The sequence below is a fragment of the Ipomoea nil genome, unplaced genomic scaffold, assembly GCF_001879475.1.
Source record: "Ipomoea nil cultivar Tokyo-kokei standard unplaced genomic scaffold, Asagao_1.1 scaffold1317, whole genome shotgun sequence".
NCBI classification, from domain to species: domain Eukaryota; kingdom Viridiplantae; phylum Streptophyta; class Magnoliopsida; order Solanales; family Convolvulaceae; genus Ipomoea; species Ipomoea nil.
In genome coordinates, this window is record NW_017617745.1 from 6,031,349 (window position 1) to 6,053,838 (window position 22,490).

The 22,490-nt window shown below is 41.6% G+C and overlaps 1 protein-coding gene across 2 annotated transcripts; it reads right to left on the reverse strand.

Annotated features, from left to right (window-relative positions):
- Nucleotides 1-730: 730 nt before the first annotated feature.
- Nucleotides 731-2,480, reverse strand: LOC109185423 (cell division cycle protein 123 homolog). 2 transcript variants are annotated; one of them, XM_019335450.1, is made up of 2 exons: nt 2,301-2,480; nt 731-1,982 (listed from the first exon to the last, which is right to left on the reverse strand). In XM_019335450.1, exon 2 carries the CDS (start codon nt 1,977-1,979, stop codon nt 1,008-1,010), a length of 972 nt encoding a protein of 323 aa, XP_019190995.1. In that variant the 5' UTR covers nt 1,980-1,982; nt 2,301-2,480; the 3' UTR covers nt 731-1,007. The 2 variants fall into 2 exon arrangements, with proteins under 2 accessions (XP_019190995.1, XP_019190994.1); XM_019335449.1 differs by having other exon boundaries at nt 731-2,006; nt 2,300-2,480.
- Between the last annotated feature and the right edge of the window lie 20,010 nt (nt 2,481-22,490).

Consider the following 22,490-nt stretch of genomic DNA (forward strand, 5'->3'; position numbering starts at 1 on the left):
CTTTACCAATTTTTGTCATTGACTTTCAATTTAATCATAAATGGACCATTGACTATTAATTTTGTTCCAATAAGCTGATTTTAGTAGCTACTTGCTTATTTTGAAACATTACTTAAGATAGCTTTCAAAATAAACTATTACTTAAAGCTCATTATGTTTTACCAAATAAAACTTTTTGTAACTTAAAATAAACTATAAGCTTTAAAAAAAAAGAACTACAAAACAAAGCCATAGTATATTTACTGAATAGAACTGTTCTTAATGCTTTATTTTAATTTTATAGTGACATTAACATATGGGATTACTACAACTGTAAGCAGATGCTTAGATCAAATTGTCACTTTTTTTTTTTAATCCTCAAATTACTTTAAAAATTCGAAAAAAAAAAGAAGAAGAAGAAGAAGAAGAGATCCTAAAAAATATAATAAAATTTTTTTACATTACTCAAGGGATCTCACATTCTTAGAAACGGGAAAAATAATCCTTCTGAGTTGCTAGAGTTTGCAAAAACTGAGATCCTAAAAATTGTAACGGAAATTTTCAAGTGTCAAGAATACCAAATAATTACTCAAGACTTCTCAATGGCAGCATATTTTGTCACAAGAAGGTTAAACTCAATAGCCTATGCTTCACTGCTTTGCTTTGCTTTTTCTTACATGTAAATAGGTGATTGGGAATTAGACATAATTATCACAAACCTCATTGGAAGATTTGACCAAATTAATGAGCAGAGGTTGTTTGTAATGGTATATTCTCACAACTATGTATGATGCAAATTCAGAGCCTGATAAGCTGATTTACTATGTTTAATATAAAAATGAGCAATTAAATCCTGGAAACAAGGAAAAATGAAAGCTGGTAGTTGAGAAATACAGAAAGAGAAAATTAGACTTTCTACAACTGTATGCCACAAGACACAGTTTTAGTTTTAGTAATCATAAAATATATATAATAGTACAGTCACCACATCACTGACCTGGGATAAAACCTTCCTCACTTGGCATTTCTTACAGGTGCAACTCCTCATTAGCTTTCCTCAGGAATTCATCCCAACCACTTCCTGGACTGGTATCTAAGTAATCTCGAGGAACTGCAGTCTTCAAACCAGGTCGAACTCCACATTGGTTCTCTACAATTCTAAAATCCAATTCATTTCCCCCTTCTTCCAATTCTTCCCAAGAAAAGAGCAGCGGCAAGGTAAAAGCACCCCATGGGTTAAAATCTAAAAGCTTGATCCGGTGATCCAGTGTAACATAAATATCAAATGTGTAACTCTTTGACTCAAATTTGCCCTTCACCTTAGCAGAGAAAAAACTTTGGATAGCTGTTTTCAGCTCATACTTCCGCTCAATGAGAGAAGGATAAAATCCAGTGACCTCACGTTGGGAAACCCCTACCAGAACCATATTTCGCACAAAGCAACGGAACTCCATCTCTGGATGCAAGGAAGGGTACCATTTGCGAAGAGCAAGAACAAACTTAGGAGGCCTAGAAATAGTCTTATTGCTGCACGAATCATATGCATGACAAAGATCATGGACTACGGAATCTGATGATTTGAATAAAAGTGCAATCTCACTGAAAGATGTGCACTTGAGGTTCCCCGTAGAACTAATCCAAGCAGAATCTTTAGGTGAACTCCAATTAAGCTTAGGGAAGGCAGAACCCCCCAGAGATTGAATTGATTCCTTAACCTTCATCTCGAGTTCAGGGAATGAAGGGGGTGTTGGAGGTATTTCTGATTCATCTTCAGATCCTCCAGTAACTTCACAGTCCTCTTCATCTTCAGGTTTATGGATTCTATTTGGAAGGGCATCATTATCTTCTATGGAGAGGGGGAGAAGAAAGGGGCCATTATCATCAAGAAGGTACTCTATAAATGATTCTGGAAGATCAAGGATTTCAGTTTTTATGGAGTCAGATTTGAATTTTGGGTACCACTCTTGGATCTGACATCTATTAACTTCCACTTCCTCCATTTTCTGCTAAGATATGAATGAACACATTATAAATTACCAATTAAATTACATTATAAATATCAAAATTTAATATCAATCACATACTAGCACACATTATAAATTTATCAATTCACAAGTCACAAATCATTATTATCACAATTATGATAAATGGTGACAATTTTGGGATTTACATTTCACAAACCAAAATCAAAATCCACTGTCTACTGATCACAATGGACAACTATGATATTCAAAATTAACAAGTTCGCAATCAATCAATTATTATAAATTTATAACAAAATCTCATAGAATATTGAGGGGCTTAGGGTTTGAAGTTCGGACCAGTCACCGAAGAAGAGTGAGATGCAACTGCGGCCGGACGAAGTCGTCGACGACGGAGAGCTTGCTGACGGCGGAGGCGCGGAGCTGCTGCTACCTACGGACTTCGCTGAAGGCGTGAACGGCGGCGAACTGAAAGGTGCACGGCTGCTTGCTGTGGCGAACTGGCGTGAAGGGACGCACGGCTGAAGGTCTGATTATGTGAATGCCGAAGGGTTCGCTTATAAGCTTATTTGGGGTTTTCGCAAATTTGACACCCAAACTTTTTAAAGAGTTTTAGTTAGTACCCTAAGGTTTTTTTAATTGGTGACTAAGTATGCACATAATGTATGTAAAAATTAATGTGTTACCTATCAAAAGTTTTAATTTGTAAACTCAATATCAAATTATTAAAGATTTAAATTATTAATTGATAAATTTTAAATAAGTGTACACAAAATTTCAATTCTATAAATTTAGTGTAAAATTATTCAAATATTGTTTTTTGTTTTTGTTTTTGTTTTTTTTTTTTTTTGTTTTTTTTTTTGTTTGGAGAGGAACAAATATTGTTAACTATATATATATATATATATATATATATATATATATATATATACACACACACACACACACACACACACACACACACTAGCACTTTGTACGCGTGATGCGCGAAAATTTATGCTCAATATTAAAATATTGATAAATATAAATAATTAAAAATTATAATTTGAATTATATATACACAAATAATATATGTATTTTGTACACATATATAATTTATCATTCATAAAAATTTAATTAAAATATAATTAAGTATTAAATTAATATATAATAATTTAAAAAAATGAAAATTAAAAAAATAGGAAAAAGATATGATAGATATAAGTGTATGGTAATAATGATGTGTTATCAATGTTAGAATTAAAAACTAACGGTGTAAGGGTAGTTTTGTCTAATAACATTGAAATGTACAACATTTAAAGTAAAATGTATACATTTATTTGCATATAAAAAGAGGGACATAAATCAAACGGGGGAGAAAGTGTAGAGTTGCAAGGGGATGGTGATAAGGAACAACTTGAAGATGGTCCAAGTGAAGAAGAGCTCAAGAATGATGAAATTTGTGGTACAAATGAGGAATGCCCTTCATTGGATTACACTCTCATTAATAAGGACTTTAGAATAACTTGGGAACCGGGAGGTGTCAATATTTTTTAAAGTGGAGGCCCGCATTGGCCAATTTTCATGTCCAAAGATTCTTCATTGTTATTGGTTCATGAAGAGGATCCAAGATTCCCCTTACTTGCCAATGAAAAGGAAAATGAAGATGAGAAAAGAAGTGGAGATCAAGAATACTATCTAGATCCAAAGTTTTAAAAAAATTACTTGTTTGCATGGTTGCAGTAGGCGCTAGGCGCTAGTCGGGCGCCCGGACAACGCCTAGCGCCTACGCGGTCTAGGCGGCGCCTAGGCGGAATCTAGGCGGCGCTATGCGGGTGAAATAAAATTTGACCTTGATTTTTGTTTATCACTTTATTATCATAGCGTATGACAACAATACGGATATCCACCCCGTGTGGGTCGGTTTTTTTTTGGGTGGTAGTGGGTGATGGATCGGGTGTGGGTCTTAAAAAAAGTAAACCCGCGGTGGGTCGGGTTGGATTCGGGTTCTATGTACAAAACCCGCCTAGAACTCCACTCGACCCACCATGTAGTTATTTATAAGAGTTTCGTAAATTTTTACTATTTTTATATCTAAACTACTAAGTTTATTTTTAAAAATTAACAATTTAGTTATTATATTTAAATATTTCTATTATTTTATATGTTAATATAACTAATAAAATTTATCATTTTATTATGTGTAAGTAATTTAAATATTATTTTTTTTTAAAAAAATAAGATTATAAGTAGTGGGTACCCGTAGTGGGCACTCGCACCAGGTGGGAGTCGGGGTGGGTTTTGAAAAAGTCCACCCGATGCGGGTTGGAGGTGGGGGAGGGTGGAGAAAATATCAGGTGGGTCTGGTGATGGATGTAGTCCTCCCCGACCCACACCCGACCCATTGCCATCCCTACTCTAGACTCCAGATGTTTATGATCTATTTGACCATGACAGTATGAAGGAAATGTGTTTTGTACAATTTCTTTTATAGGGTCACCTTCATTTTTCAGAACAAATTGATCAAGAATCGTTATATTGAAGACACCATCCTTGTCCTCTCCTAGATTTCCATCTCCTAGATCAGCAATCCATTTCGCAAAACTGTTAAACTTTTAACCTCTTCTGCACTGGAAAGACCACGCAAGCGCAAATTCATTGTTAAACGGAGGACTTCACATTTATCCCACAAGAATGATGAGTTAATACTTGCATGTACAATATCTTGTCTTGTGCCTTTTGGGATAACTGGTAATATATGTCTAAAATCACCGCCTAGTACAACTGTTTTTCCACCAAATGACATTTCTAAACTTCTTGGATTTGCGAAACACATGAAGGAAATATGCGTAGGCCAAAGCGAGTGGCAACACTTGGGGAATGCAATGCACGACATTCTGAACCATCCACAAGGTCTATAGTATATCACCATTATATTCATGGATGCATCAACGTTGGAAGATGATCTCATTAATTGAGGTTTTTGATGTAGTCATCCAGAAGAGAGCTGCTACTATTCCCAAGTGTTGCCCCCTCGCTTTGGCCTCCCATTATCTTGCGATAATCTTTTCTCCTTCCTCCTTCCATGACTCTTTCATGAATGCATAACATTCGTTAAAGAAATGCGCAACATACTATATAAGAATGCATGATTTTTTGCATAACAATGCACAACACTTTGTCTAGTAATGCACGAACAATGCACGACATTCCGAACCATCCACAAGGTCTATAGTATATCACCATTATATTCATGGATGCATCAAAGTTGGAAGATGAATCTCATTAATTCAAGTTTTTGATATAGTCATCCAGAAGATAGCTACTACTCTTCCCTAAGTATTGCCACTCGCTTTGGCCTACGCGTACCTTGCGATAATCTTCTCACATTCCTCCTTACATGACTCTTTCATGGATAGCATTCGTGAAAGGGATTAGCAACATACTTTATAAAAATGCATGAACAAAGCAATATAATTGCACGATATTTTGTATAACAATGCACGACATTCTCTATAGCAATGCACGACACTCTGAACCATCCACAAGGTCAAGATTATATCACCATTATATTCATGGATGCATTAACGTTGGAAGATGAATCTCATTAATTGAGGTTTTTGATATAGTCATCCAGAAGAGAGCTACTACTATTTCTCAAGTATTGCCACCTCGCTTTGGCTTCCTAGTAGCTCGCGATAATCTTTCTTCCCTTCCTCCTTCCATGACTCTTTCATGTATGCATAGCGCCGCACAACATACTGTATAAGAATGCACGATCCAAGAAATATGAATTCACGATATTTTGTATTACAATGCACATTGAATGCACAACACTCTATATAGCAATGCACAACGAATGCATGACATTCTGAACCATCCACATGGTCTAGAGCATATCACCATTATATTCATGGATGCATCAATTTTGGAAGATAAATCTCATGAATTGAGATTTTTAATGTAATTATTCAGAAGAGAGCTACTACTGTTCCACAAGTGTTCCACCTCGCTTTGGCCTCCCAGTACTTTGCGATAATCTTCTCTCCTTCCTCCTCCCATGACTCTTTCATGGATGCACCTCACCGCGCAACATACTGTATAAGGATGCTCGATCAAAGCAATATGAATGCACGATATTTTGTATGACAATGCATGGCAAATGCGCAACACATTGTTTAGCAATGCACGACGAATGCACGACATTCTGAACCATCGACAAGGTCTAGAGTATATCACCATTATATTCATGGATGCATCAAAATTGGAAGATGACCTCATTAATTGCAGTTTTTGATGTAGTCATCAAGAAGTGAGCTACTAGTATTAGACAGTTAGAGTCTTGGGCTTAGTCTTCCTATTCTTCTGCTTATTTCCTTCTTTTACGTGTATCTTCTTGTATATAAGGGTGCTGTGCATCCCTCTCGCAGATATATGAAACTCAGAGTTTAACACTCCAATCTGGTATCAGTTTCTTCCCTCTACAAACACAAAAGCCTTGTTCGATCCCATGGCTTCCAACAACAGTCCATCGCCTAACTCTGATGATGCACCGACGACAGCCTCAGAACGCGCAGTTACTACTGCCGTCGCACCTGAGGTTCCCTCGTCGGCCACTCCCTCCCCCAACATGCTTCACCAAGCCCATCACTATGTCTCGATCAAGCTAACTTCTACGAATTACCTATTCTGGAGAGCTCAGCTTGTACCTTTCTTACGTGGCCAAAATCTATACGGTTTTGTTGACGGAACCACTGCCTGCCCCCCGGAGTTTATTGTTGCGTCCTCTTCCGACGCGCCTCCGGTGCCCAACCCTCAGCGAGCTCAATGGATTCAGCAGGACCAATCCATCTTAAGCATGCTCATCTCCTCCCTCGCTGAAGAAGTTCTCTACCTCTCGATTGGGCACTCCACTTCTCGTGCTGTGTGGATGGCGGCAGAAACTGCACTTGGCTCATCTTCGCGTGCACGTTCGCTGGGGCTTCTGTCACAACTCCATAATCTCCGGCAAGGTGATTCTTCCCCGACTGAATATCTTGGGCGTGCTCAAGTGTTGGTAGAACAACTTCAGCAAGCTGGCCGACCCATTAGCCTCGACGAACAGAATCTCCATCTGTTCAGAGGACTTCGGCCGGAGTACAGAGGCCTTGTTGCCTCTCTGACCACCAAGAGCACTCCGTTAACGATCCCGGAGGTGGCTGATCTCCTCACTACCCACCAGTATCTGTTCCCAGAAGAGGTTCACTCTTCGCTGCCCCAGATGCCGTCCGCTCTCTTCACGCAGCAGCCAGCAGCAACACGCCCTCCAGATGGCAATTGCGGGCGGGGACGCAATGGTAGGGGACAACGGGGAAGAGGGAACCGCGGTCGAGGAGGTGTTTGGTGTCAGATTTGTGACATCCCCGGACATACGGCGTTGACGTGTTACCGGAGGTTCGACGCTGTTGCCAGAAATCGCCAACCGCAGCAGCCTGGTTATCGGTCGCCCTCGCCAAGTGCAAATGTGGCTTATCATCAGCAGCAGGATGATTTTAATTCTGCCCCCTTTAGTAATGTATGGGTCCCAGATACTGGTGCAAATACACACGCCACACCAAATTCCAAAATGTTACAGGATGCTGAGTCCTACGCGGGTAATGAAACTCTAAGGGTTGGGGATGGCTCAGGTTTGTCGATTCTTAATACCGGTACAGTGTCAATTCCCACCCAGTTACGGTCACTGTCACTTAAAAATGTATTACATGTCCCAAAATTACGGGCGTCGTTATTATCTGTGCATAAATTCACTCGTGATAACAATGTGTATTTTGAATTTCACCCGTTTCATTTTCTTGTGAAGGACCGGGTCACCAACCAAACTCTTCTTAGAGGTCCAAGTGAAGGAGGGATGTATTCACTTCGTGCGTCACCTCCAGCTGCTTTTTTATCCGCTAGGACATCAGCTCAAGTATGGCATAATCGCCTGGGCTACCCGCACAATAATGTTCTGCGTCAGGTTTTGTCTAGGTGTCCAGTAACCAGTTCGTTGCGTACTTTAAATAATATTTGTACCGCGTGTCAAATGGGGAAGTCAACTCGATTTCCCTTGTTGCAAATTAATCATTCTACCACGAATGTTCTTGAATTAATTTACACCGATATTTGGGGACCGTCATCGGTCACGTCCATTGACGGTTTCAAATATTTTGTTCTGTTTGTTGACGACTATTCACGGTACACGTGGTTTTACCCGATGAAAAATAAAACAGATATCTACTCAATCTTTACTCAGTTTCGGTCACTAGTTGAAAAATATTTCTCATGTCCCATCAAAAGTATACAATCAGACTTGGGGGGTGAATACCGCAAGTTACATTCAGTATTCACTGCCTCAGGTATTTTACACAGACAATCGTGTCCCCACACTCATGAACAAAACGGCCTAGTTGAACGTAGGCATCGTCATGTTGTGGAGACTGGCTTAACCTTGTTAGCTCAAAGCCATGTACCACATAAATATTGGTCGTTTGCTTTTGAGTCGGCAGTTCATTTAATTAATAAACTGCCATCCTCCGTCCTAAATAATCATAGTCCGTACTCCCGTCTTTTTAACAAAACACCTAACTACAGTTTCATGCGGGTGTTTGGTTGTGAGTGTTTCCCTTGCCTGAGACCCTATAATCACCATAAAATGGAATTTCGATCTGTGTCTTGTGTGTTCTTGGGCTATCCCGACTCTTTCAGTGGATACAGGTGCCTTGACAAGTCTACGGGACGTATCTACATTGCTCGCCATGTCAGGTTCAATGAGGGTGTGTTTCCGTTCGAGGTGGATGAACATGCGTCCGTAAGCAACCCCGAAACCACCGTAACATTGCCGTGGGCAAGTGCACAGGTTGTGCGACCATCTTTACCACCTGGGGCCTTCAATCAGAATATAACTCCAGCTGAACGAATGAGCATCCAAGGTGGAGTTGACGCTGCCCCGATGAATTGCATCCAATCTTCCTCAGTTGCAGCTGCATCATCCTCGTCCTACCACCCTACAACGTCTTCGACAGCTACAACTCGCACAACCCGCACAAGGAGGAAACGTTCTCCAACCCGAACGCATGGTATGCACCTCCGAGTCACCACGAACCGGCAAAGACGGCCTCCTCGTGCCTTGATAGCTTCGGTGGATGACGATGAGCCAACTTGCCACTCACAAGCCATTAAATCACCACACTGGCGTAGTGCTATGGACGCCGAATTCAATGCGTTGCTGCAGAACCATACGTGGAATTTAGTGCCTTTTAATAATGCAATGAATGTAATAGGCTGTAAATGGGTGTATCGCACTAAAAGAAAGTTCGACGATTCTATTGACAGGTACAAAGCCCGCCTGGTAGCCAAAGGGTTCAACCAGGTCCCGGGCGTTGACTATTCAGAGACATACAGCCCAGTTGTGAAATCGGCTACCATTCAGCTATTATTAGCCTTTGCCGTTTCGCACAAATGGACGATGAAGCAACTGGATGTCCATAATGCGTTCTTAAACGGACACATATCGGAGGACATATACATGCGGCAGCCACCAGGCTATGTCAAGCCAAGCTTTCCTGACCATGTTTGCAAACTTCAGCGTTCGCTATATGGCCTCAAGCAGGCTCCACGAGCGTGGTTCACAAGGTTGCAGGATTACTTAGTCAAGATTGGCTTTCGCCCATCAAAAACTGACGTATCTCTGTTCATTTATGTTTCTGACAATGTTCGCATTTACATTCTAGTATATGTGGACGACATCTTGCTCCTAGGCAATGACGCTGCACGGGTGGAAACCATACTCGGCCAACTTGCCACCACGTTCAAAATACGGGACCTAGGACAGCCCCGGTACTTTCTTGGTGTTGAAGCCATATACACCAACAATGCCGTCCTGTTGTCTCAGCGGCGTTATATGACGGAGCTGCTCCGCAAAACCGGGATGGAATCTTGCAAGTCTCTTGCTACACCTATGAGTTCGTCTGCATCATACAGTCGCGAGGAGTCCTCACCCGTTGATGATCCCACTATCTATCGCCAGCTTGTTGGATCTCTAATGTACTTGCTGCTCACTCGGCCAGACTTGTCCTTTGCTGTAAACCGTCTGTGCCAGTTCATGCATGCACCTACTCAGGCCAACTGGGTCGCGCTAAAACGCCTCCTACGGTATGTCAAGGGGTCTATGGACCTAGGCCTTCGACTCACGGCTACGGCGACTCCAGTGATCCATGCCTTCTCAGACTCGGATTGGGCTGGCTGCTCGCTGGACATGAAATCTACTGCTGGGTATGCTGTGTTTCTCGGACCCAACTTGGTGTCCTGGTGCTCTAGGAAACAACGGACGGTTGCCCGCTCGTCCACCGAAGCTGAGTATAAAGCCCTCGCGGACGTCTCGGCGGAGGTCGTTTGGGTTCAGTCTCTCCTTCGTGACCTTGCCTTGGACTGCACCACAACTCCGGTGCTCTGGTGTGACAACCTCGGCGCAACATATCTGTGTTCAAACCCGGTGTTCCACGCGCGGACTAAACATGTCGAGGTTGACTACCATTTCGTTCGTGACCAAGTGACAACCGGGTCACTGAAGGTGAACTTTGTGTCTACCAATGATCAACTGGCGGATATCTTCACCAAGTCTCTTTCTTCTTCTCGATTTCATGATCTCCGTTTCAAGCTGGGCGTTGTTCCCTGTCCACCGTCCGCTTGAGGGGGGTGTATTAGACAGTTAGAGTCTTGGGCTTAGTCTTCCTATTCTTCTGCTTATTTCCTCCTTTTACGTGTATCTTCTTGTATATAAGGGTGCTGTGCATCCCTCTCGCAGATATATGAAACTCAGAGTTTAACACTCCAATCACTATTATTCCCAAGTGTTACCCCTTGCTTTGGCCTCCCAATATCTTGCGATAATCTTCTCTCCTTCCTCCTTCCATGACTCTTTCATGGATGCATAACATTCGTTAGAGGAATGCGCAACATACTGTATAAGAATGCACGTTCAAAGCAATATAAATACATGATATTTTGCATAACAATGCACAACACTTTTTATATTAATGCACAACCAATGCACGATATTCTGAACCATCCACATGGTCTAGAGTATATCGGCATTATATTTATGGATGCATCAACGTTGGAAGATGAATCTCATTAATTGAGGTTTTTGATGTAGTCATCTAGAAGATAGCTACTACTATTCCCCAAGTGTTGCCCCCTCGCTTTGGCCTCCGAGTACCTTGCGATAATCTTCGCCCTTCCTCCTTCAATGACTCTTTCATGGATGCATAGCATTCGTGAAAGGAATGTGCAACATACTTTATAAAAATGCATGATCAAAGCAATATGAATGCACGATATTTTGTATAACAATGCACGACATTCTCTATAGGAATGCACGACACTCTGAACCATCCACAAGGTCTTAGATTATATCACCATTATATTCATGGATGCATTAACGTTGGAAGATGTATCTCATTAATTGAGGTTTTTGATATAGTCATTGGTAGGTGTCGAATCCAACAAATAATAATGAGTTAATGACTGATTTGGTCCTTCGACTATTGCGAAATTACTGATTTGATCCTTGACTATTATTCTTACCCAATTAAGTCCTCAACTTTGCAATTTTTGTCCGATTTAGTCCTCAGTATCTTTTACCATGTAACTTCCGTCTAAACCAAGGGTAATAATGTAAATTGACACAGCTATCGCCATTCGACCGTTTCATTCTCTTATGCCCGTTATCGGATCCAAGTCCCCTTTCTCTTCCGCCACTGGATGTACCTGTAGGGAAACCCTCTTCACCGCTTACAATTACTATTCACCGGCTTATATTCTGCGGAATTTCAGTGAAGTTCGAGGACTGGAGCTCAGGCTTCCAAGACATGAATCCTTCGTCAGATACGGATCCGCGCTCAAATGGACGGCCGAGTTTGGGAGTGAATTGCAGAGCTGCGTCATCCTAGGAGGGATGTTGATTTCTCTTATTCTAAGGAATTGAATTATTGTAGCCGAAGAAGAAGAACTGAGGTTGTGTTACTAGTGCACCCTCCCTGATTTCTCCCTACGCTCAGTTCGCCGGAGAGAATCATCCGTTTTTCGTCACAGAACCGAACCCTAACCTTGTTTTCAATCATTACAACACAACTCCGTTCGGCTTCTCTGTCCAAGGAAAGTCATCAAACGACACCCTTTTCGACACTTCACCGGTGGTGGGTTCTGGCAAAATGTTCTTGATCTTTAAGGATCAGTACCTGCATTTTTCATCGTCATTGCCGGCCAACAGTTCATCTTTGTACGGGCTTGGTGAGCATACGAAGACGACGTTCAAGTTGCAGAGCCCGCAAACGCTCACGCTCTGGACTGCGGGTTGCAGTAGTGTTGCCGGCACAGCTTGTTACTGGAGGCGGAGAACAATCACCGGACTGTTCGGAGTGTGACAATGACGGACTAGAAGTTTGCTTTTTAGAGTCAGATGAAGAAGATGAGTATGACCAATTACCTCTCATTCGAGTTCTGACAAAAGCTTAGTATAACAAATTGAGTCCTCAGCAAAAGAACGATTATCTTGATGAGTTGGATTACAGGGAAGCCCTTTATGTGAAAAAAAACATATGAAAGAAGAAGCACGACAACGAAGAGAAGCCCATCGTTCTCAGATTGGGATCTCAGCCCCTAATGGCGATTCTAATGGTCATCAGGAATTGATCTGCTCAGTTCACAGCAATGATTTGCATGATTTCTGATTGAAAGTTGCATCAACATATCATTTAAAACCTCACAAATCCCCTTCCAAACAGGTGGTAATTGTTGTAGACACCACCCACCTGATGTGCGAGAAAACGACCCTCCACTCACATCTCTGTCGACGCACCGCTTCACACACAGCCCTTGCAGAACGCACAAAGCCTTCGAAAACAGCTCCAATGTGGTTACCTAATATTTCTCGGCAAATACTGCTCAGTTCACCATTTGTTCCCTTGGACATCTCAGAGCTTCTGTTTACAATGCACGCAGAATGCACAACACTTTGTATAGAAATGCACTACCAGTGCATGGCATTATGAACCATCCACAAGGTCTAGAGTATATCACCATTATTTTCGTGGATGCATCAACGTGATGCACGATATTTTGCATAACAATGCACGACACTTTGTATAGCAATGCACGATGAATGCACGACATTCTGAACCATCCTTAAGGTCTAAAGTATATATCACCATTATAGTCATGGATGCAGCAACGTTGAAAGCTGATCTTATTAATTGAGATTTTTGATGTAGTCATCTTGAAGAGAGCTACTACTATTCGCAAGTGTTGCACCCTCGCTTTGGCCTCCCAATAACTTGCGATAATCTTTTCTCCTTCTTCCTTCCACCTTCCATGACTCTTTCATGGATGCATAGCATTCGTTAAAGAATGCACAATATACTGTATAAGAATGCACGATCAAATTAATATGAATGCACAATATTTTGTATAACAATGCACGTCGAATGCACAACACTTTGTATAGAAATGCACGACCAGTGCACGTCATTATGAACCATCCATAAGGCCTAGAGTATATTACCATTATTTTCATGGATGCATCAACGTGATGAACGATATTTTGTATAACAATACACGACAAATGCATGACACTTTGTATAGCAATGCACGATGAATGCATGACATTCTGAACCATCCTTAAGGTCTAAAGTATATATCACCATTATAGTTATGGATGCAGCAACGTTGAAAGCTGATCTTATTTATTGAGATTTTTGATGTAGTCATCTTGAAGAGAGCTACTACTATTCGTAAGTGTTGCACCCTCGCTTTGGCATCCCAATAACTTGCGATAATCTTTTCTCCTTCTTCCTTCCACCTTCCATGACTCTTTCATGGATGCATAGCATTCGTTAAAGGAATGCACAACATACTGTATAAGAATACACGATCAAAGCAATATGAATGCACAATATTTTCTATAACAATGCACGCAGAATGTACAACACTTTGTATAGCAATGCACGACCAATGCACGACATTCTGAACCATCCACAAGGTCTAGAGTATATCACCATTATTTTCATGGATGCATCAACGTGATGCACGATAAAAACAACATCGATGCACGATATTTTGTATAACAATGCACGAAAAATTCACGGTACTTTGTATAGCAATGCACGATGAATGCACGACATTCTGAGCCATCCTTAAGGTCTAGAGTATATCACCATTATAGTCATGGATGCATCAACGTTGGAAGATGATCTCATTAATTGAGATTTTTGATGTAGTCATCCAGAAGAGAGCTACTACTATTCGCAAGTGTTGCCCCCTCGCTTTGGCCTCCCAATATTTGCGACAATATTTTCTCCTTCTTCCTTCCACCTTCCATGACTCTTTCATGGATGCATAGCATTCGTTAAAGGAATGCACAACATACTGTATTAGAATGCACGATCAAAGCAATATGAATGCACAATATTTTGTATAACAATGCACGCAGAATGCACAACACTTTAAATAGCAATGCACGAACAATGCACGGCATTCTGAACCATCCACAAGGTCTAGAGTATATCACCATTATAGTCATGGATGCATCAACGTTGGAAGATGATCTCATTAATAAAGATTTTTTATGTAGTCATCCAGAAGAGAGCTACTACTATTCGCAGGTATTGCCCCCTTGCTTTGGCCTCCCAATATCTTGTGATAATCTTTTCTCCTTCTTCCTTCCACCTTCCATGACTCTTTCATGGATGCATAGCATTCGTTAAAGGAATGCACAACATATTGTATAAGAATGCGCGATCAAAGCAATATGAATGCACAATATTTTGTATAACAATGAACACAAAGTGCACAACACTTTGTATAGCAATGCGTATAGCAATACACGAACAATGCACGGGATTCTGAACCATCCACAAGGTCTAGAGTATATCACCATTATAGTCATGGATGCATCAATGTTGGAAGATGATCTCATTAATTGTGATTTTTGATGTAGTCATCCAGAAAAGAGCTACTACTATTTGCAATTGTTGCTCCCTCGCTTTGGCCTCCCAATATCTTGCGATAATCTTTTCTCCTTCTTCCTTCCACCTTCCATGAATCTTTCATGGATGTATAGCATTCGTTAAAGCAATGCACAACATACTGTATAAGAATGCACGATCAAAGCAATATGAGTGCACAATATTTTGTATAACAATGCACGCAGAGTGCACAACACTTTGTATAGCAATGCACGAACAATGCACCGCATTCTGAACCATCCACAAGGTCTAGAGTATATCACCATTATAGTCATGGATGGATCAACGTTGGAAGATGATCTCATTAATTGAGATTTTTGATGTAGTCATCCAGAAGATAGCTACTACTCTTCGCAAGTGTTGCCCCCTCCCAATATCTTGAGATATTCTTTTCTCCCTCTTCCTTCTACCTTCCATGACTCTTTCATGGATGCATAGCATTCGTTAAATGAATGCACAACATACTGTATAAGAATGCACGATCAAAGCAATATGAATGCACAATATTTTGTATAACAATGCACGCAGAGTGCACAACACTTTGTATAGCAATGCACGAACAATGCACGGCATTCTGAATCATCCACAAGGTCTAGATTATATCACCATTATAGTCATGGATGCATCAACGTTGGAAGATGATCTCATTAATAGAGATTTTTGATATAGTCATCCAGAAGAGAGCTACTACTGTTCGCAAGTGTTACCCCCTTGCTTTGGCCTTCCAATATCTTGTGATAATCTTTTATGCTTCTTCCTTCCACCTTCCATGACTCTTTCATGGATGCATAACATTCGTTAAAGGAATGCACAACATACTATATAAGAATGCACGATCAAAGCAATAGGAATGCACGATATTTTGTATAACAATGCACGCAGAATGCACAACACTTTGTATAGCAATGCACGACCAATGCACGGCATTCTAAACCAACCACAACGCCTAGAGTATATCACCATTATTTTCATGGATGCATCAACGTGATGCACGATCAAAACAATATAGATGCACGATATTTTGTATAACAATGCACGACAAATGCACGTCACTTTGTATAGCAATGCACGACATTCTAAACCATCCACATGGTCTAGAGTATATCACCATTATAGTCATGGATCCATCAACTTTGGAGGATAAATCTCATTAATTGTGTTTTTTTTTTTAATTTATTCATCTCGAAGAAATTTACTGATATTCCCCAGGTGTTGCCTCCTCGCTTTGGTCTACCAGTACCCTGTGATAATATTCTCCTCTTGATCCTTCCAGGACTCTTTCTGCCTATGCATATATGTATCCAAGGATGGATCTAGAAAATTATCTGAGTGGGGGTGAAGTTCTAATGACTTTAGAAATGTTAATGGCAAAATATAAAACACACATAATAATGTTCAAATACAAAATATATTATAAATTACAATATAATCGCTCAGACCTTTTCTCAATCCCCGCCTCTTTCGAGCTATGTGGACCCCATCGAAATTCTAGCGCTCAGGCAGGTGTTTTAGTTCCTCTTCGACTCAATCGCTCAGATCTTTTCTCAACCCGCGCCTCGTTCGAGCTCACATCTGAACCCCATCAAAATTCTAGCGCTCAGGCAGTCGGAACAGCTTGCATGGCCCGGTTTAGTGGGTGTAGTCGCTGGACGAAGCGTGGAAGGTTCGGCCATCAGTTGCCGCCTTTGACCCCCCCCCCCCCCTGTCAACCTCGCGATCATTCAAACGGCGGATCCGTCGCCGGAGTTCCAGCCCCCGTCCGAACGGCGGTCATCACGGTGGGTACGACTGGGCGGCGTCGGGGGTAGCATCCAGGGTGTCGGCATGGAGGAGGGTGGCGCGACGATTGGGGCAGAAAGGTGATTCTTTTTAAATTTTTCCAGTTGGGAGGCTTCGACGGTGTTTGGGGGGGGGGGGGGTGGTTTGGTGTTAATCTGGTGACAGGAATGTACAGAAAATTGCTTTTTTTTTTTTGCATCAATTACAGTGTGGTGAAAACGCAGAAGAAGCCATAGTCAAAGGGATTTAAGAAAACAAAGCAACATACTGTTAGTAGAATAAATTTATAAGTCCACTTAGTAAGCAAGCTAGGTATGCCACACCAATGTCGATTAGATTGCATTGTATAACATTAATGTTCATAACTAAGCAACCTAGTGTTAGTAGAATAAATTTGTAAGTCCAATTAGTAATCTGTTGCGTAGCAAGCTAGGTATGCCACACCAATGTCGATTAGATTGCATTGTATAACATTAATGTTCATAACTTCATTTTTTACTAGTGTGCAAATTATTTTTGTACAAATAATTACATTTTCGTACATAGATGTCCATGTTGTGTAATAAGAAAATTGTTGTAAACTTGTAATAGAATATAAAGTCTAAACATCATAAAATGGCGTACATGGCTAGGTAAGTCATATCCTGTCTAATAAGAACTGCCACTTAACCATCACACTTTATCTGTTCAGGCAAGGTATCAGTTAAAAAAAGGGACCTAACGGATGCCTATCTGTTCATGCCATTTAGTAAAAAATTTAAAGCCATAGTCAACCCTTTTATATTTTCCCTCATAAATGAGGCAATTAAATCATCAAAACAGTCTCATTTCAGACCATAATCTATCAATTTAAAAAGACAACCGGAAATGGCATTTCAAAGTAGCATGATATCTGTAGAAAAACCAAAGTTCTGTACATTTTGTCTACTGTTTGACAATACAAAAACCTATAAAAAGGGACCTAACTGACACCAAAACGTCTTGATATCCACGCTATACTTTCCTATCAAAATTCAGAGTGGACATGTGTTTGTGTGTATCTATAATTATGTGTGAGAGATCGTAGTCCTTTATGATTCTTTATGTTGGCGGATTGTAATCTAATTTTGGTAGTCTAATTCTGTATTGATGTAGTTTAGGAGTAGCTGCATTAGGTTGGCAGTTTGCATTCACATTCTTCATGGTTTCATGCCCTCAAACTGAAACAACACCACTACCCCGTAGTGCAGGCTGAAGCAGCACCACTACCCCCTACTTTAATGCACCTCCATAATGAATGGGGTTATGCATTCTTCGTGAGTCTTACTGTGTCTTTTCCCTCGTCAGTTGTTATCTGTTTTCAATTTGAATGATAGTACATAGTAAAACAATGTTGTAATAGTTCTGTACTAAGATTGCACTTCTTTAGTTTGATTTAGTTGAAATTTGATTTGATAGTAATAGTTCAATTTCAATTTGATTTAGTTTGATTTAGTTGTAATAAGTGCACTTCAAATTTAGTTTGATTTTATTTTCATGTATTCTAAGTACATTGTCATGAGCTTAATTGAATACATTGAGCTTAAGTGCACTTATGTTATAAATTTCAAATTTAGTTGTAATTTGATTTAGTTATAAATTTCAAATTTAGTTTGATTTAGTTGTAATAAGTGCACTTCAAATTTAGTTCTGTAATTTGAATCATAGTAATAGTTCAATTTCAATTTGATTTAGTTTGATTTAGTTGTAATAAGTGCACTTCAAATTTAGTTTGATTTTATTTTCATGTATTCTAAGTACATTATCACGAGCTTAATTGAATACATAGAGCTTAATTGCATATATTTTGTGTATTATACGGGCAATTCAGCCCCGGAAAATGTATCTAGAATACATAAAATATTGTCTTATACGCCATTTCTTATATTTTGGATTTTATATAATCTATTTGGTGCTCACGGGCTCTCATTGCTGTGCACAGGCTATAATGATCAGCACCCAGTCCACCTAAGTGACGGTGACAGTGGGAGGATGACGTTTTCCAGACTCTGCCGTTGGTGTTGGATTAAGATGCGGAGATGGAGGCACCGCGTGTGCAGCGTTCAACTACAGGCCAAATCAACACACGGGGGACGCCGAAGGACCTTGCAAACCTTATGGGAGCTCTAACCCCGAGGCAAAGGGAGGATGTTATAGCAGTTGGCCTTGGTGCGTTGCTGGGGTTTAAGATTACTGAGGTACCGTTGCGGTTGGGGCATTGGCTGGTCACTAATTTTGACCCGACTGAGATGCGGATTGACTTGGGGAATGGTCGGTACATTCCTGTCACCAAGGAGGATGTCTCCGCCGTTTTTGGCCTACCGTGTGGGCCAATACCGATATCTGAACGGGATAGCCAGGTGGTTAGCCCAGAGTTGCGGGACTGGAGGGACGTGGTGAAGCAACGGAGGGGGAGGGTTACAATTAGGGCGTTATGTACGCGGATGCGGGAATTGACTGATGGTGGTCCGTGGTTCAAAATTCATTTTAGTGTCGTAGTGATGACCACCCTCGTTGAGAGCACACCCAATGGATATGCAAACCAGAAAACTGTGCACGTCTTGAGTAGTGTGGATATGATTAAGGACCTCGACTGGTGTGGGTACTTGCTCCTCTCATTGGTTACTACCCATCAGAGTTGGACTGAGGCTTCCTCTCGCAAATTCACTGGCCCACTCCTATTTCTAGCTGTAAGTGAATATTGGTTTTGGCTCCGTAGTATCTGTGTGTTTTATCTTAGCTAATAATGTTGTGTATGTCTCTATTACAGCTCTTGTATTTAGATAGGGTTGTGGTGGGGGGTGCGGGAGGTCCCAAGGGCGATCCCGGTGGTGGTGGGGTGGACCGCAGATTTCATCAAGGCACGCGTGCAGAGTGAGCTTGATTCTGGGGGATTTGGCAGGGGTCTGGTGGATGTTTCTCTCTGTGCATTCCAGGCCGGTGCATCGTTACCAGTGGTCGGGGGGGGGGGGGGGGGGGGGGGGGAACCACCGCACGGGCATGCTCGCGTTGAGAACGTGGTATGCTCTTCGATGGAGCAATATTTGTCAAACATTTTTTTTTTTGGAATCTGCATGTTAACATTCGGTGTTGTGCAGGGGTTTAGGCAGGAGGTCGCAGTGATCAGTGCTGAGTTGCGTTCGCTGACCACACGTGTTGGCGACTTGGTTTCCAAGCACCCGGATGAAGTGCAGGAGGATTGCAATTTCCAGTGGGTGGTGGACTCAATCAAATAGTTGGGGGATATTGTAAAGTTGCCATCCAAGGTAGCTGAGCTAGCTCCTCAGTCGCCCGCCCCGTCGCATTGCCACGATGAAGGACCGTTAGTCTATGACGCAGACTTTATAAGAGAGTTGGACCAGGCTGAGTTGGCTGCAACCGGGACTTATGGTGTGTCCGATGTGCCAAGTTTTTGCTTGGGGTTAACGCAAGAGTTTGCAACACACAACCAGATGAACAACACGACCCAACAGCCGGTCACCACTGCACCACCTCCACAGGTATACTAATGCATAATAGGCTTTGCTTCTGAAATTTTTAGAGGCTAAATTTTAGTCTAACGGTTGCAGGAACCTATCACCGCAAGTGTTGTATCTCATCCTGCGGCAGAGCGCACAGTTCCTGGGGCAACCGGGACTTATGGTGTGTCCGATGTGCCAAGTTTTAGCTTGGGGTTGACGCAAGATTTTGCGACACACAACCAGATGAGCAACACGGTTCAACAGCCGATCACCACTGCACCAACTCCACAGGTATACTAATGCATATAGGCGCTGTTTCTGAAAATTTTAGAGGCTAAATTTTGGGCTAACAGTTGCAGGAACCTATCACCGAGAGTGGTGCATCTCATCCTGTGGCAGAGCGGACAGTTCCGGGGGCAGTAGCTCGGTACCACGTGCAGGAGCCACTTGTTCAGCATGGCCTGTCGCCGGGGATTTACTTCAGCACCACGTTTAGTTACCCATCTTCTCTGCTGCCGCACGTGTATGTTCTGTGGATGTGGGTATTTAGGTGCCCCCAGGGTGGACGGTAAGTGGCATTAATGTAGTTGAATTTGGGGTTTTGGTCGTATAGTAATTATGATTGGTAACTATGATTGGGTTCTCTTCTAATTATTGTTTTGATCCCGTAGCGATGAGGTGTTGTTCCAATATGCTGAGCGGACTGTAAAGTGGGCACAATTCCAAACCCTAAAGGAGGGGTCGAATGTGTCCAGGACTATTGTTGATGCCTGGTGCTATGTCATGAATGCCCGGGAGAAAGTGAGCACAACTGGTTGCGTGACCCGACTGTTTCTACCCACTAGCACGACGGTATGGTAGTATACCATATTTTTTGCCTGTATACCATATCTTCTGCCTGTGCACTAGGTGAACGGTGTCGTGCATTGCGAGCTCTAAGCCCTTCTAATTAGCGTTTGTAATATGCAGATTGGGACCGTTGATGCAACATCAGCTAGCGAGGAATGCCAGGATCACTTGGTTTGAGAGGCGCATGGATGTGGAGTTGGGGAGGATGGGCTGCGGGCATACCGACGATGTGGATTTGGTGATGTACCCTAGTCGCTAATATAATTGCAACAACATATAACCTCAATCCACTAATCCTCCTTTTTAATCCCAATGCAGTTTGTTTTTCCAATTTTCAACAATGGCACCTATTACATGATGGCTATCAATTTCAAGCATCCCCGATTTGACATCATTGACAGTTCGTCTGGGAAGAAGACTAACAACGATATGTATGGGGGGGCACCGGAGGATCTGGTATGTGGCTTTGTGCTCTTTAATATGTTGTCATGCTGTGCAATTTTGAGGTTGCAGTAGTGAACCTAAAGCATTAACGGGGGTACAATGTCTATGAGTGTTAGCTTTACTTGTAGGTTAGTAGAACTGTTAAAAACAACTGTAATTCAGGTCAGAGTAACCAGTACTAAGGGGGCATAAGGGTGATTTGAAGCTCCAAGTTTATGCTAATAACTACGGGGCTAATAAAATTGATAGATCACCACAGTGCTATATATATTTCTCAGTTTTTCATTAGTGCCAAACCCGTGGTAGTTTCGTTAACTGTGGTCTTGGGGTTGAGGAAGAAAGGGAGTGGAATTTCGGGGGTAGTGGGAGTATGATGAGTGTTGGTAACATTAACATTCTGCCTATTTATGTTTCTCATATTCTACATATTTACTTTTGCAAAAACATTATAAAGACACATATTATGCTTATGTAGTTCAACATTTTGGGGCAACAGTTTGCACTCACATTTCTAATATTTTTTTGGAGTCCAATGTAATTAGTCATGTGTCTAATTATATGCCTAATTATATATTAATGGGATGATTTATGCCCCCCTTAACTTAAATTACTATCATTGTTATTAATGATCAGTGTGGTGCAGATCATGTGTCTGGGTGCGTACCTGGACTCTAAGCTGCAGGGACTACGCAGTGCATGCCTCCAAATGATGAAACCGAAGAGGATGCAGATGGCGTGGAGGGATACCACGTCAACGTCGGAGTCTGGGGTCTTCACGATGCGGCACATGGAGTCATACGCCAGGCAGGGTTGTGCGAGCTGGGATTTTGGCCTGCAGCGGGGGAATGCTATGCAACTACTAAACTTACGGAAGCGCTACATGCATAATATCTTGCTCAGTGTGGTTAACACTCATACAAACAACATTGCAGCGCGCGTCGCGGGGTTTGAAGGTAAAA

Excerpts from the sequence above, each read along its gene's own strand:
- LOC109185423 (XM_019335450.1), bottom strand. The coding sequence starts at position 1,979 with ATGGAGGAAGTGGAAGTTAATAGATGTCAGATCCAAGAGTGGTACCCA.